Below are 13,365 nucleotides of genomic sequence, written 5' to 3' on the forward strand. Positions count from 1 at the left end.
ATCCAGTCCAGAGAAATGAAGCAGGAAATGGAGATGGAGATGCATCAGGTGCTTTTTTAAATCATCTGCCATGTGCATGGAATTTTACTGTCTCAAAGAAAGCCCACAGTCCAGGTGCATGGAAAATTACTGGCCTAAGATGGAGTCCAGTGTCACATGAGCATATCATATGCCCTTATATGCTTTAATGACTTACAGGGTCAGTCATTGCCCATATTCTTTCTCAGGCATCCACAGGAAAGGCTTACCAGGCTGGATGAATTTCTTCAGTGACCCAGTGTGAGCTGAGTGTTCTTAATGGGCCATCAACACCTAGCTGTCTGGCCCTTATATACATTCTATCTGAAGGGCATTACCCAGGAACACAGCATATGTGTACAATGCATGTACATAGCCAATAATCATAATTTCAGATAAAAAGATTATACATGGATTTAACCAGCAGAGTCGTGCTTAGAAAATCATTACTTTTTCATTGACAGCTTATATGACATACTTTGTACAAGATTTGTTGCAATTATATAACAGTGGTAATATCAATGATATAAATGATCATATTCAATCATACAGCATCACAAGTATCTAAATAACTTAGAAAATCTGGCCCTCAGTGCCTAAGTCACTTTTGAAAATAGGATCTAGGCTCCACAGTTACTTAGGCACTTTCGAAAATTTTATACTGAGCCTTAAGTCTCTCCCCAAGTACCTAGCTGCACTGCCCCCACAGGAGCCCTGTTCACCCACAGCTCCTGTGGGGATGTAATTTCCTGCATCCCTCTTTAGGGTACAGCTTACGTTCCCAAAATTTTATTGGCTTATCTCTGTTGGCTTATTAGTTATGAGGGACAAAGCCAATGCTCCTCCTGCTCTCCATCCCACTACATCCTTTCTCTTGGAGTGGAGGATAAGTAACAGCCATACAGTCCCTGCTCTCCCTTCCACACATGATGCAGGGAGTGCTAACGCAGCCACACATGGTCCTTGGGAGCTCCTACTCCCCGGTATTGCCCTTCCATGGATTGGGCCACCATCTGGCCCTTAGACATGGAAAGAGAGAATTTCATAAGCACAGTTAGTGTCATATGCACACACTTTATGAATAACAGAGGCGTGGGACCAGCACCAAGAGAGAACGTTCTAAGAAAAATGAATCACACATTATATTTTCCTGGTAGAAGTGGAGTAGGCAGAACAAAAAAGCATATTGATGAACACAGCAATTAAGGAAAAGAAATCAGCTTATTTGAAATGTGAAACAGCATATTAAAAGAGGAGGATAATGAAAACTAAACACAAATGAAAAGACTACATCGATCAGCAAGTCTAGGACTGTAAATAAAACATCAAAGACAACAAAGGAACCAGGAAGACATATTTTAAATATATAGGAAGCAAATCATCTACAAGTCTCGTGCTTCAAGCAATTAGGGGCACAAGAAGGAAGTTGATGACAGGTGTTTATATTAATATTACTAAGTGCTCAATGAAATCTTTGTCTTCATTTTAAAGAGAGAATCTGATTTTCACTGCTTGCAGGCTAGAAGGAAGAGTTATTGCAAAATGAAATAATACAAAACCAAGGTGCCAAACTCTGATCTTATTTACACCAGTTTTACACAGGTGTAATCTTATTGACTTCCATGGAGTTAATTCAGATTTACATTAGCATCAGATCTAAACCAGAATCTATGGGTATGTATACACTGCAGCTGGGCACATGCTTCCCAGGTCAAGTAGACAGAAATATGCTAGCTCTGCTCAATCTATCAGGTTAAAAGTAATAGTGTAAGGGGTGGCTTGTGCTAGCCGCTCGAGTACGTACCAAGTGGGGGTCTGCACGGGTTTGTACTCTGGCAGCTAATCCAGCTGCAATGTAGACCTACCCTGTGATGTAGTGATGGGAACTGGAAATTAGGGGGTCAGTATTCCCAGGTTCTATTTCTATCTCTGTTATTCAGTAAGGGCTGAACTGTCACCTGCCTTTTTGTGGGTTCACACGGAGGTGCACATGAGCAATCACCCCATGTTGTGCAGCCTCTGCAATGGCTGTCCCTCTGGGATGGACTATTCAGGCCTTGTTTCCTTTGAAGAATAATCCTCTGGAGAAGGAGGAGAGCTCATGTTCCCCCACCACTCTGCACTGCCCAGCATACTATTGGGCGCAAGGTATGCCATCCTACTAGGGCTTATAATGGAAAGTTTTAGGTAACCTTAAATATGTGTCCAATACCAGTTTGTCTATAATAATCTGTGAGTTTCATACATAAATACACAACTGGGGGAGGCTCTCTTTTTACTGGAGTTGTTCATTGGAAGTGTTTTTTCATGTTGGCTTCATTGCATATAATGCAAAATATTATGATAGAGCCAATTCAAAGTAAGCCATGAAAATGAATACACTACAAGCCAGAGTTGGAAAATGCTCAGTAGTCCCCACTGGGGCCAGATTCTCAAAAGATCTCAGCTGTCATTTAGGCATCTAAATGAAGAAGCTGGGCTTTTAGAAGTGTTCTGCATCCTGCAGCTCCCTTTTGCCCTCAGTGGCAGCTGTTGGATGCTGTGCTCTTTTGACAATCCAAGCCTACAGCTCCAATTTTCTGAAAGGGATCAAACATCCAAAAATGTAGTCAAAGGGGAGCTGGGGATCAGAAAGGAACATTGTATGGAACTCCCAGTGCCTTTGAGTTGCCAGTAGAGGGAAAAGGGTTTGGAACATGTGTAAAACCTTTTGGGAAATCATTTACATGAGTTTCTCTGACCTCTCAAGTAGCTCCACAAAAAGGAAACAAGCACTCCAAATAGCTATAAAGCAGTGTCAGACTGACAGATGCAATTTCATGTTTCTATTGACACAAAAACCTGACCTTTTGGTATTCTCAGAATGCCACATCTGAAACTTTGCCTATCCATCAGAGATTACCAGAATGTCATCCATCGCTTATCAAATTTCAACCTTTCAAGTGCCATAGATGGGATTTGCAAAACAAATAAATGTGTTACTGTATATAGATTGAGCCAGTCGCATCTACTAGTGGCAGACCAAAATTTTCTACTCCAGGTGACCTAAATCCCCTTTCTCCTGGAATTTCTAAACAAGGCCTACTTGCTATGGCTGGATCAGAATTCTTTCAACATTCTCATTGGGAAGTTCTCCTTCTCCTCTTAGAACTTGTGTTCCTCACTTTGTGAAACCCAACTCCTCTTCATCATTTCAGAAATGAAAGACTAAACATAAACTTGAAATCAAAAGAAACTGCAGATTAGATTTCTCCTCAGATAACAGAGCGAAACCTCAAAAAGAAATTGAGAAACCTACTTTTCCCTCTTTGAAAGCTCTTACTTGGATGATTTAAGCTATCTTTTCCAGTTAAAACTACCTGGACAATATAGTAGACCTGATTCGCTGCATATTAAACATGCAGGATTTTCACAACGTCCTTCCCAGGGATGCTCTTGGATGCTTTCGAAAGGAAAAGGAAAAAGGAGAAGGCAGAGTTTCCCATTTCAGACTGTGGACTTGGAGTGGCTAAAGCTAGAGGAGAAACACATTAAGAGAAACTTAAATTATACCTAATCCAACCAGCGTTTGAACTGGCCCAGCCTGCAGTGGCGTGGCAAGCTGGTGCTTTTTTGAAGGCTGCCATCGTGTGCTCTGGAATCTATGTTTTCATTTAAAAAATAGGTTTCAGAGTAGCAGCCGGTGTTAGTCTGTATATGCAAAAAAAAAAGGAGTACTTGTGGCACCTTAGAGACTACCCAATTTATTTGAGCATAAGCTTTCGTGAGCTACATCAGTTGCATCCGATGAAGTGAGCTGTAGCTCACGAAAGCTTATGCTCAAATAAATTTGTTAGTCTCTAATGTGCCACAAGTACTCCTTTTCTATTTAAAAAATAGTAAGTCTCCAGCAGATATGGTTGTGAAAAGAAAATCAGAATCTTAACTGTTGTTTTTTTTCTGACTTTGCAGAAAGCCTAGAATAATAGCTAAGAGGTCTGAACTACCTCGTCCAACAATCCTTCCCCATGTCTGTCCCATGAGCCAACAGGCCTGAGGGAAGGAGGAGAGCCCAAGGAAGCAACGGACACCACTAAAGGAATACTAATTCTTCAGAGCCCAGTGGGGAGTCCATCCCGTACTGAGCAGGAGCCAAACTTAAGTATGTGTACTGCACCAAACAGGAGCCAAACGCAAGGAAACCAGAAGAGCAAATGTGTGTATCCAAACAATGCTGCTTAAAGGAGCCTATCAGAGCATCCGATTTTGATCCCTGAGTCTAATAGGCCAAAGTGCTATATTTTCCCCTGGTCCTACTAACCGAATGCACTTTTCTTCACCTGATTCAGGGCCACTCATAATTCAAAAGATTCTTATTCCATTTTTGTAGAGAAGACACTTAAGCATTTGGGGCCAGACTTACCAGTACACTCCATCTGCTTTATGCTGCTCCAGCAATGCAAAGCAGCTGAAAATCCAGCTCCTAAGTTCATTTTCAAAGAAAGTCCATACCACTGTTCTTTAATATTATGTCCCAATCCTACAACGAGCACTAAGCAGACAGAACTCTGTGCTCACCGGAGTTCATTGCAGGATCAGGATCTTTGTGTTTCTCTTCTAGAAAACTTACCCCAAAGTAGTTGTTTATATTTTAATATGTTTTCCTGCCAGGTGCTCCAAATGTTGGAGGATGTTATTCACTGCTGGCTACTTCCTTGACCAGATAAGTGGGTCCCAACCTATAAGAGATAAAATTACAGGTTAAAACAATAATTGTCTCTCTTTCCTATTACTGTGTGGTGTGGAGATCGGAGGGCCAGAGGTGTGTTACACAGCTTTATGTTTCTCAGTTTAATTGAAATGATTATTCTCTTTTTTTTAGTGCAACATGCTTTCAGTGGGGGCAAAACAGGACTGAGCACGGCTTGTGCTGCAGAGTTGCCACAGATGAATTGCTTCCAAAATTAGTCCAATTCTGAAGACTAGTTCTGCTTGATACTCCCAGAGAAATATCTATAAAAATAAACCTTGCCAAGGTTTTCTCTTCAATGGCTTTATTAAGAGACAAGCTAAGGGTATGTGAGTTCTGCAATTTCCAGACAATTACAATCCTGTGGTTTTTGTTATACTCCCTCTGAGGAATTTTTTTTTAACAAAGACTGTTGTGAATTTAAAAAGTAGAGTTAATACAACCTGACAATTAGCAAGCCTTTCAGCCTTGTAAAATTGATGTTTTTCCTTGCAGGTGTATCCTAAAGGAACTAAAAGTGACAATTTAAATTCCTTCTGCCTAAAGCAATGTCTTTAAATTAAGGGTCTCATTTAAGTAAAAGTAAAACTATTTAAAAATAGCATCAACTGTTGCATATGACATTTATTGGGGAGACATAGAAGGCTTTTAAAAACAGCTGATACAATCTGCCGAATTTTACAATAGAATCCAAATGTAAAATAAAATAAAATAAAATAAAAAAGCCAAAGTGTTGTAGCAAAAAAAAGCAGTAGAAAGTATCAGTGGTAAATGTTTTCTTTGTTTAAAATGTTTTGTAAGATACCAAAAGGCCTGCTAAGCACAGGATGCCCTATAAATAAAGGCCCAGATTCTGCTATTGATTTCAATAGGGCTCCTTGCAGAGTAAGGTGTTACTCAATCTGAGTAATAGTGGAATAATCTGGGCCCCAAAGCATTACCAGCTAAATTGAACCTTTAGGTTCAGCCCTGTTAAGGGCTGGTCTATGCTTATAGCGCTGCAGTGGCTTCTCCCATTGGCGTAGGTACTCCACTTCCCTGAGAGACAGGAGCTATATTGATGGATGAAGCCGTCCCATCAACATAGTGCTGTCTACACCAGGGTTAGATCAGTATAACTGTGTTGCTCAGGGTGTGGATTTTCCACACTCCCAAGGGACATAGTTATACTGACATAAATGTATAGTGTAGACCAAGGCTTTGATTCAATCTAGCCCATAATGTTTGGGGGCCCAAGGATGAGCCCAGGGAAGGAATTCTTATCCATAGACAACAGAAGCAGGACAGAGCAATCCTTTGTTCTTAAAGTTTTATTCTTTTCACCTACATACCTGAACAAAACACATAGACAAACAGAGACTAAGGTGCTGGCATTCATTATTGTAGAGGCAGAAGATAGTTCATGAAGCATAACAGGAAAACAAGTTAAATATAAGTTAGTTTTCCATAAGTATATACATGTTATATAGCCTAAGGATGCATTACTTATTGCACCCTTCTCCTTTATGGCACATATCCCTCTTTTAAGAGGGGTCTTTTGGGTGATACTGGCCAGGGAAGTCCTGATAGCTTGACTCCAGTGAAGCCATGCAGACCAAGAGCTCTGGGCCAAATTCTGTCCTCTTCTATACTGGTGTAAATCTGTTATGGAAACGTTGTTGGCTACATTCTGATAAACAGAAGTGGTAACCTCAAATGACCGTCTCATCTCCAACCTTGGGGCCTCTCATAGCCAACCAGACAAGGAGACAGACACCAGTCCCCATGCAAAGTTCAACAGGAACATGGAAATTAACTGTTAAAAGTGTCAATACATAAATACCCACATAAATGTTTGGATTCTGTTATAAAGATAACTCTTTAAACTGATCAGCAAGAGAAGTTGGTCATTGACCCTATGGCAAAGACAAATCAATTCCTTATTGAAGACAAAAAAAAGTTCCATTTGTTTTTAGAGATTGGTTTTTCACCTGTAATGTGTCAGATTAAATGTGAAATGTTTGTATTTTTCATTTCATTTTTTCCACATCTTTGTATACCGTCTATTCAGGTGGAATGTGATTAAGCTGAACAGTTGACTTGGTTGCCTTGAAATACAGTACCATGAACACAGAGCAGTAAAGAACATACCAATATAGTTTTGTGCCATCTAGGGTACAACTAATCTCCATAACCCAGATTTTCAATTAATGATTCTGTGAATTTCAAATTGCATCAGACCTGCACATTGTAAAAACTGACAGCTGGCTTACCAGCATTTATATAAAAAGAAAAGGAGGACTTGTGGCACCTTAGAGACTAACCAATTTATTAGAGCATAAGCTTTCGTGAGCTACAGCTCACTTCTTCAGATGCATATCGTGGAAACTGCAGCAGGCTTTATATATACACAGAGAATATGAAACAATACCTATTCCCACCCCACTGTCCTGCTGGTAATAGCTTATCTAAAGTGATTTCCACAGTGGCTAAGTCATTATGCAAGGTAGCCTGTTTCCTCTTGTTTTTTCCTACCCCCCCCCCCAGATGTTCTGGTTTAACTTGGATTTTAACTTGAAGAGTGGTCAGTTTGGATGAGCTATTACCAGCAGGAGAGTGAGTTTGTGTGTGTATGGGGGTGGGGGGGATGTGAGAACCTGGATTTATGCAGGAAATAGCCCAGCTTAATTGTCATGCACATTGTGTAAAGAGTTATCACTTTGGATGGGCTATCACCAGCAGGAGAGTGAATTTGTGTGGGGGGGTGGAGGGTGAGAAAACCTGGATTTGTGCTGGAAATCACTTTAGATAAGCTATTACCAGCAGGACAGTGGGGTGGGAATAGGTATTGTTTCATATTCTCTGTGTATATATAAAGCCTGCTGCAGTTTCCACGATATGCATCTGAAGAAGTGAGCTGTAGCTCACGAAAGCTTATGCTCTAATAAATTGGTTAGTCTCTAAGGTGCCACAAGTCCTCCTTTTCTTTTTGCGAATACAGACTAACACGGCTGTTACTCTGAAACCAGCATTTATATGTGCAGGATGCTGCCTTCTAAGAGATGAGTATGCCAGGAGACTGGTAATCTGTGCTTCAGCTCTGAAGAATATCATAAATCATGCAAGAGATTGAGAATGTAAAATAAAATATTCCTTGCTACAAATTCAAGAATACTTGTGGGTGCATCTTTAGAGCTGTGCAAGGGATTTACACACATGAATCATCGATTTATTCCTTACAATAAAATTCAGCAATTTTGGGTTTTGTGGTAACCTAGCCATGTAGTAGCAGCTGGGGCAAATACATCTTTACTCTACTATGGCATTTAAATTTCTGGATTGAAAAAAAGTGACTGCTACAGTGTACTGACTAATTTTTTTTTTTTTTTTTAGAAAGTTCCATTTGTTTTAACTAAACAATCCATTGCTCTAGTGGATTTCATGGAATCATAGACTCAGCCATATGTGGGGTTACTATGTCAAGAAACTGAGAGACACAGTATCTGCTCAGAGGGAAATCCAGGAGAGTGGCAGTTCCTTTCCTTGATGATACCAAAGATCCATGGGATAAGTAGATTGTACTCCCTGCCCCTTAGTTTCTGGAGAGGGAGATTGGTCAGAAACTCCATGAGCTGGTCCTTGTGGAATTTCCTGGACCTCTTGTATGTAAATAACTAATTTAATAAAATTGTCACTCTGCTGGGGCTTTTTCCCTTTTGACCTTGGTTCTTTTTCAACAGTTTGTTAGGAGGTAGATAATGATCTGAGTAAATATGATTAAAATTATAATAAGTAATTCTGTACCAGACTCCGGACACTGTATTTTGTTAGGAGGCAGGAGAGTGAAAGGAACCTGGGTATCTGCAGTTTTTAATCTTCTTTTAAACATTCCGGATGGAGTGAGTGAAATCTTTTAATACCCCAGTGATATGGTTTATTTACATCAGAGCTCTACATAACAGACACAGAAATGCTGAATTGAGGGAAAGGGTCATTGTGGCAGAGTGAGAGACCCTCAGTGCACCACGCTGTGCACTGTGGAAGTGTCCCCACGTGGGGCAAATTGATGAGGTAATAATTCAAGTACTCAATGATTAATTAGCTGGGTGGTTCAGCTTGTTAGCTGGAAATAGTTAAAAGAGAGGCAGGAGTAGGTGGGGAGAGGGGAGTGAAGAGAGGAGTTCAAGATTACAGAGAACTGTGAGGCCTACCCTTTTCTGTCCAGTGCCTTGGTAGTTGGCAAAGACTTGGGGAAAGCCTTATGCTGTGGGGAACATTTATAAAGCATACTCTAAATAAAGTTTCAGAGCAGCAGTTGTGTTAGTCTGTATCTGCAAAAAGAACAGGAGTACTTGTGGCACCTTAGAGGCTAACAACTTTATTTGAGCATAAGCTTTCATGGGCTTCAGCCCACTTCATCTGATGCATACAGTGGAAACTGCAGTAGGAAGATTTTATAGACACAGAGAACATGAAACAATGGGTGTTACCATACAGACTATAACAAGAGTGATCAGTTAAGGTGAGCTATTACCAGCAGGAGAGAAAAAAAACCTTTTGTAGTGATAATCAAGATGGGCCATTTCCAGCAGTTGACAAGAACATATGAGGAACAGTAGGGGGGAAAAATAAATATGGGGAAATAATTTTACTTTGTGTAATAACACATCCACTCCCAGTCTTTATTCAAGCCTAATATAATGGTGTCCAGTTTGCAAATTAATTCCAATTCAGCAGTCTCTTGTTGGAGTCTGTTTTTGAAGTTTTTTTGTTGTAATATTGCGACTTTTAGGTCTGTAATTGAGTGACAAGAGGGACTGAAGTGTTCTCCGACTGGTTTTTGTCCACATATCTATTCATGGGACACCATCATAGGGCCTAATCACATCAGCCACACTATCAGAGGCTCGTTCACCTGCACATCTACCAATGTGATATATGCCATCATGTGCCAGCAGTGCCCCCTGCCATGTACATTGGCCAAACTGGACAGTCTCTATGTAAAAGAATAAATGGACACAAATCAGACGTCAAGAATTATAACATTCAAAAATCAGTCGGAGAACACTAAGCCTCTAGTGAACATTATGAGAGATGCCTCTGTGAATGTCTTCAGCATGGTTGGGTAGGAGTGGGAGTTACGGTAATTATTCTCTCACCATTGACATACTTCAGGTTTCAGAGTAACAGCCGTGTTAGTCTGTATTCGCAAAAAGAAAAGGAGTACTTGTGGCACCTTAGAGACTAACCAATTTATTTGAGCATGAGCTTTCGTGAGCTACAGCTCACTTGAACAGTTTTTTTTTAAAAAGACCCTAAGACAGATCTGAATTAAAACACATATAAAGCAGATGGATGCTATAGTAAGGGAACAAAATTAGAGGTCTAAAAGCACTGATTCCCCACTTCAATTGCATCATTCAATGTTTCAGCTTTCCAACTTGTGAGAAACACATACTGTCCTAGATATATTTCTCCTATCAGCTGTGGAGACTCCGAGACTCCAACACCCCACCCCATAAAGTCCTCAATGGTGTCTCTTCCTTTTGAAGTCTTCTGGGGAGGGGTATACTACCCAGTATATTAAATATCCCCCAACTCCTTCTCAGCTGCGCTGTGCTTGGACTGGCTGGTTCTCTGCTAACCCCATCTCTCAGGATCAGAAGTCCCAATGTTTGCTCACCCTATCTTGAATCTTTGAGTGGGCTGCATGGTAAGGTCACTACCTCCCAGCTTTCAACATGTCTCTTCTGGATGGTGGGAGGTGGCTGCCCATCCAGAGCACATTATCGTCATGCTGCTGCTGAAACCTCACTGACTCTGTGGGGCTCAAAGTGCACTGAAATCCTCCTCTGCTTTTCTTAGCTGGGAGCTAAAATCTTCTTGGCAGCTTTGCAAGTCATTCTGATTGTCTAAATAAAGGGTGTGCAGCCTCCTGCTCCCCAGAAGAGATCTCTGATACCTTGGGGTTAAAGAAGTAGCTTTACTATTGACATCGCTACCCAAAATTTCAACATGCAAAGATCCAGGAAAATGGGGTGGGGTAGCACCTGACTCCAAATGATAGCAGGGCACTGCAATCTAGTAAGCACTTCCTATCCTCTTCCAGAAAATCTGTTCAGATAAGGTATCCAGGGCTTGTTAGGGTAAAGCAGTTGATAGGCTCAGGGATTCCAGTATTGCCGGCAGGATTCAGAGCCAAATATGTTTGGACAGCAATTAGAACAATTTTCACTCCTCAAATGAAGCTGATATTTGGCCTGTTTGGGATATTTTATGCAGTTCATATCTCCTTGATTTGCCCTAGACACTGTTTGCTATCTCTAAGTTGTACTATGAGTGTGATGCATGTACGAGAGGGGCCTGTTCCTAACAATTTTGCCCCTTGTTTCAATAAAGCAGAAGAAGAATTGAGGCTTTCTGAAGAGTTTATACTTTTCTGAGCAGCTTAGCATAGATCAAAAGCAAGGGAAGTGAGACAAAATTGGGTGCCCACTAAAATTCCCCATGCTTTGTATATGGTGGTGCTGTAGATTTGCCCTGAAGCTACCTAATTATGTTACACATCAAGAATTTGATTACTAATTATTATGTTTGCAGTACTAGCTACAACATGCTGAGCCCTTTGCAAGCTTAGATAAAAGACAGTCCTTGCCCCAAATAATGTACAATCTTATGTATTTGAGCATGCATTCACTCATGATGAGCTCTCACTGAGTTCAGTGGGAGTGTGAAACAATTGCAGAATGGTGGTCCCATACCGTGGGTTGGAAAGAAAAAACAAACTGGAAGTAAAATGGAGGTTTGAGCAAAATATTTTTTCTACATCATTGTCAGGGTTCCCTCCCCACTCTGAACTCTAGGTTACAGATGTGGGGACCCGCTTGAAAACCCCCCTAAGCTTATTTCTACCAGCTTAGGCTAAAAACTTTCTCAAGGCACAAATTTTGCCTTGTCTTTGAACAGTATGCTGCCACCAAGTGATTTAGACAAAGAACAGGGAAAGGACCACTTGGAGTTCCTATTTCCCCAAAATATCCCCCCAAGCCCTTACACCCCCTTTCTTGGGGAGGCTTGAGAATAAACAAGATGAGCACAGACCAGCCTTGGATTTTTAAGACCCAAAAAACCCAATCAGATTCTTAAAAAACAGAACTTTATTAGAAGAACAAAAAAAAAGATAAGAGAACAACTCTGTAATATCAGAATGGAAGATAATCTTACAGGCAGTCAAATTCAAAACATATAGAATCCCTCTAGGCAAAACCTTAAGTTACAAAAAGACACAAAAACAGGAACACACATTCCCTCCAGCACAGCGAATTGACAAGCCAAAACAAAGAAAACCTAACACAGTTTCTATCTAGATTACTTACTAACTTTACAGGAGTTGGAGGGCTTGCATCCTTGATCTGTTCCCAGCAAAGGTATCACACAGACAGACAAAAGCCTTTTCCCCTCACCTCCAGATTTGAAAGTATCTTGTCCCCTCATTGGTCATTTTGGGTCAGGTGCCAGACAGGTTACCTGAGCTTCTTAACCCTTTACAGGTGAAAGGACTTTGCCTCTGGCCAGGAGGGATTTTATAGCACTGTATACAAAAAGGTGGTTACCCTTCCCTTTATAGTTATGACTTTCATGTACATAAGATGAACTTTGCAGAAATCTGATTGATAAGCATTTTACCCTTCTGAGTTGTTGCAGACCAACTGAAAAATGAACACCATCAAAATCCATTTCTAGCAAATGGATGAAATTATTCTTTTTTGTGCACTGTATTTTCATTTAGCTTATTCAATGTGTTACTTTTATTCTTGAAGGTAAAAGGAAAGCTAACAAATAATGTCAACGTTTAAAGTATACTACTAACCGTCTTTATATTTTTCTACTGTGTGTATAAATAGCTAATCAGATGTGCTCCTGACACTAGGTAAAACTCCAGAGGAAGCTGCAGATTCTTCTCTTCACTATATGGAAAAGAGAGTCCATGGTCGGGGAGGAGTTATAATTATCAGCAAAACTGGAGAATGGACAGCACGATTCACCACCAAGCGGATGGCGTGGGCAGGCATAAAGGAAGGAGTGTTAATGTATGGCCTAAATCCAGGAGAAACAATTCAAGAAATAATTAACCCCCCCAAATAAACTTTTTTGGGGAGGGGATTTTTACACTGGACGTTATTAGTTTGTGTACACGATTCTTAATGAAGGGTGTATGTATCTGGCATCTTTGGACTAACTTACTTCTTATTCAAGAAGATTCCTAAAAAATGACTTTATTACGTTTAATAAAGATAGTTTTCCAAAGGCATTGTATTTGGTTATTTCAGAACTTTGAGAAAATGCTAAATGCTACATTGAGTCAGTGTTCCATAGGAGTGGTGTTTCATGCAAAATTCAATATCTCAACTGTAGTGAACAAACAAACAAAATGTGTATGATATTCAATGTTTCAGCTGCAACATCCACATCCAACTCGGGTAATTTCAGTAATGTGTGCACGTTTTTTTCCTTTGCTCTCTAAATGTATCATGTATTCATTGTTGTGCATTTTTAGAAAATTTTAATGACATGGAAAAGTTGAACTTTCAATCAAGTTTATCCAACTAAGTCTTAATAGCAATCTCACAAGTATATTT

General features: G+C 40.3%; 1 protein-coding gene across 6 annotated transcripts in view; it reads left to right on the top strand.

Annotated features, from left to right (window-relative positions):
* Nucleotides 1-12,996, top strand: part of LOC140908681 (isoaspartyl peptidase/L-asparaginase) — a 239,633-nt gene extending 226,637 nt beyond the window's left edge. For 3 of the 6 annotated variants that reach the window (XR_013635541.1, XR_013635543.1, XR_013635542.1), the window contains 2 exons: nucleotides 3,970-5,072; nucleotides 12,657-12,744. Coding sequence is in view for 2 of the 6 variants with exons in the window: in XM_073336337.2 (XP_073192438.1) it covers nucleotides 12,657-12,871 (215 nt within the window). In the remaining 4 variants the exon portion in view is untranslated. Of the gene's footprint in view, nucleotides 1-3,969; nucleotides 5,073-12,656 lie in introns of all 6 variants that reach the window. The other 3 variants (XM_073336337.2, XM_073336338.1, XR_012157952.2) reach the window with 2 other exon arrangements.
* Nucleotides 12,997-13,365: the final 369 nt, after the last annotated feature.

Source organism: Lepidochelys kempii, chromosome 3, assembly GCF_965140285.1.
Source record: "Lepidochelys kempii isolate rLepKem1 chromosome 3, rLepKem1.hap1, whole genome shotgun sequence".
NCBI classification, from domain to species: Eukaryota; Metazoa; Chordata; order Testudines; family Cheloniidae; genus Lepidochelys; species Lepidochelys kempii.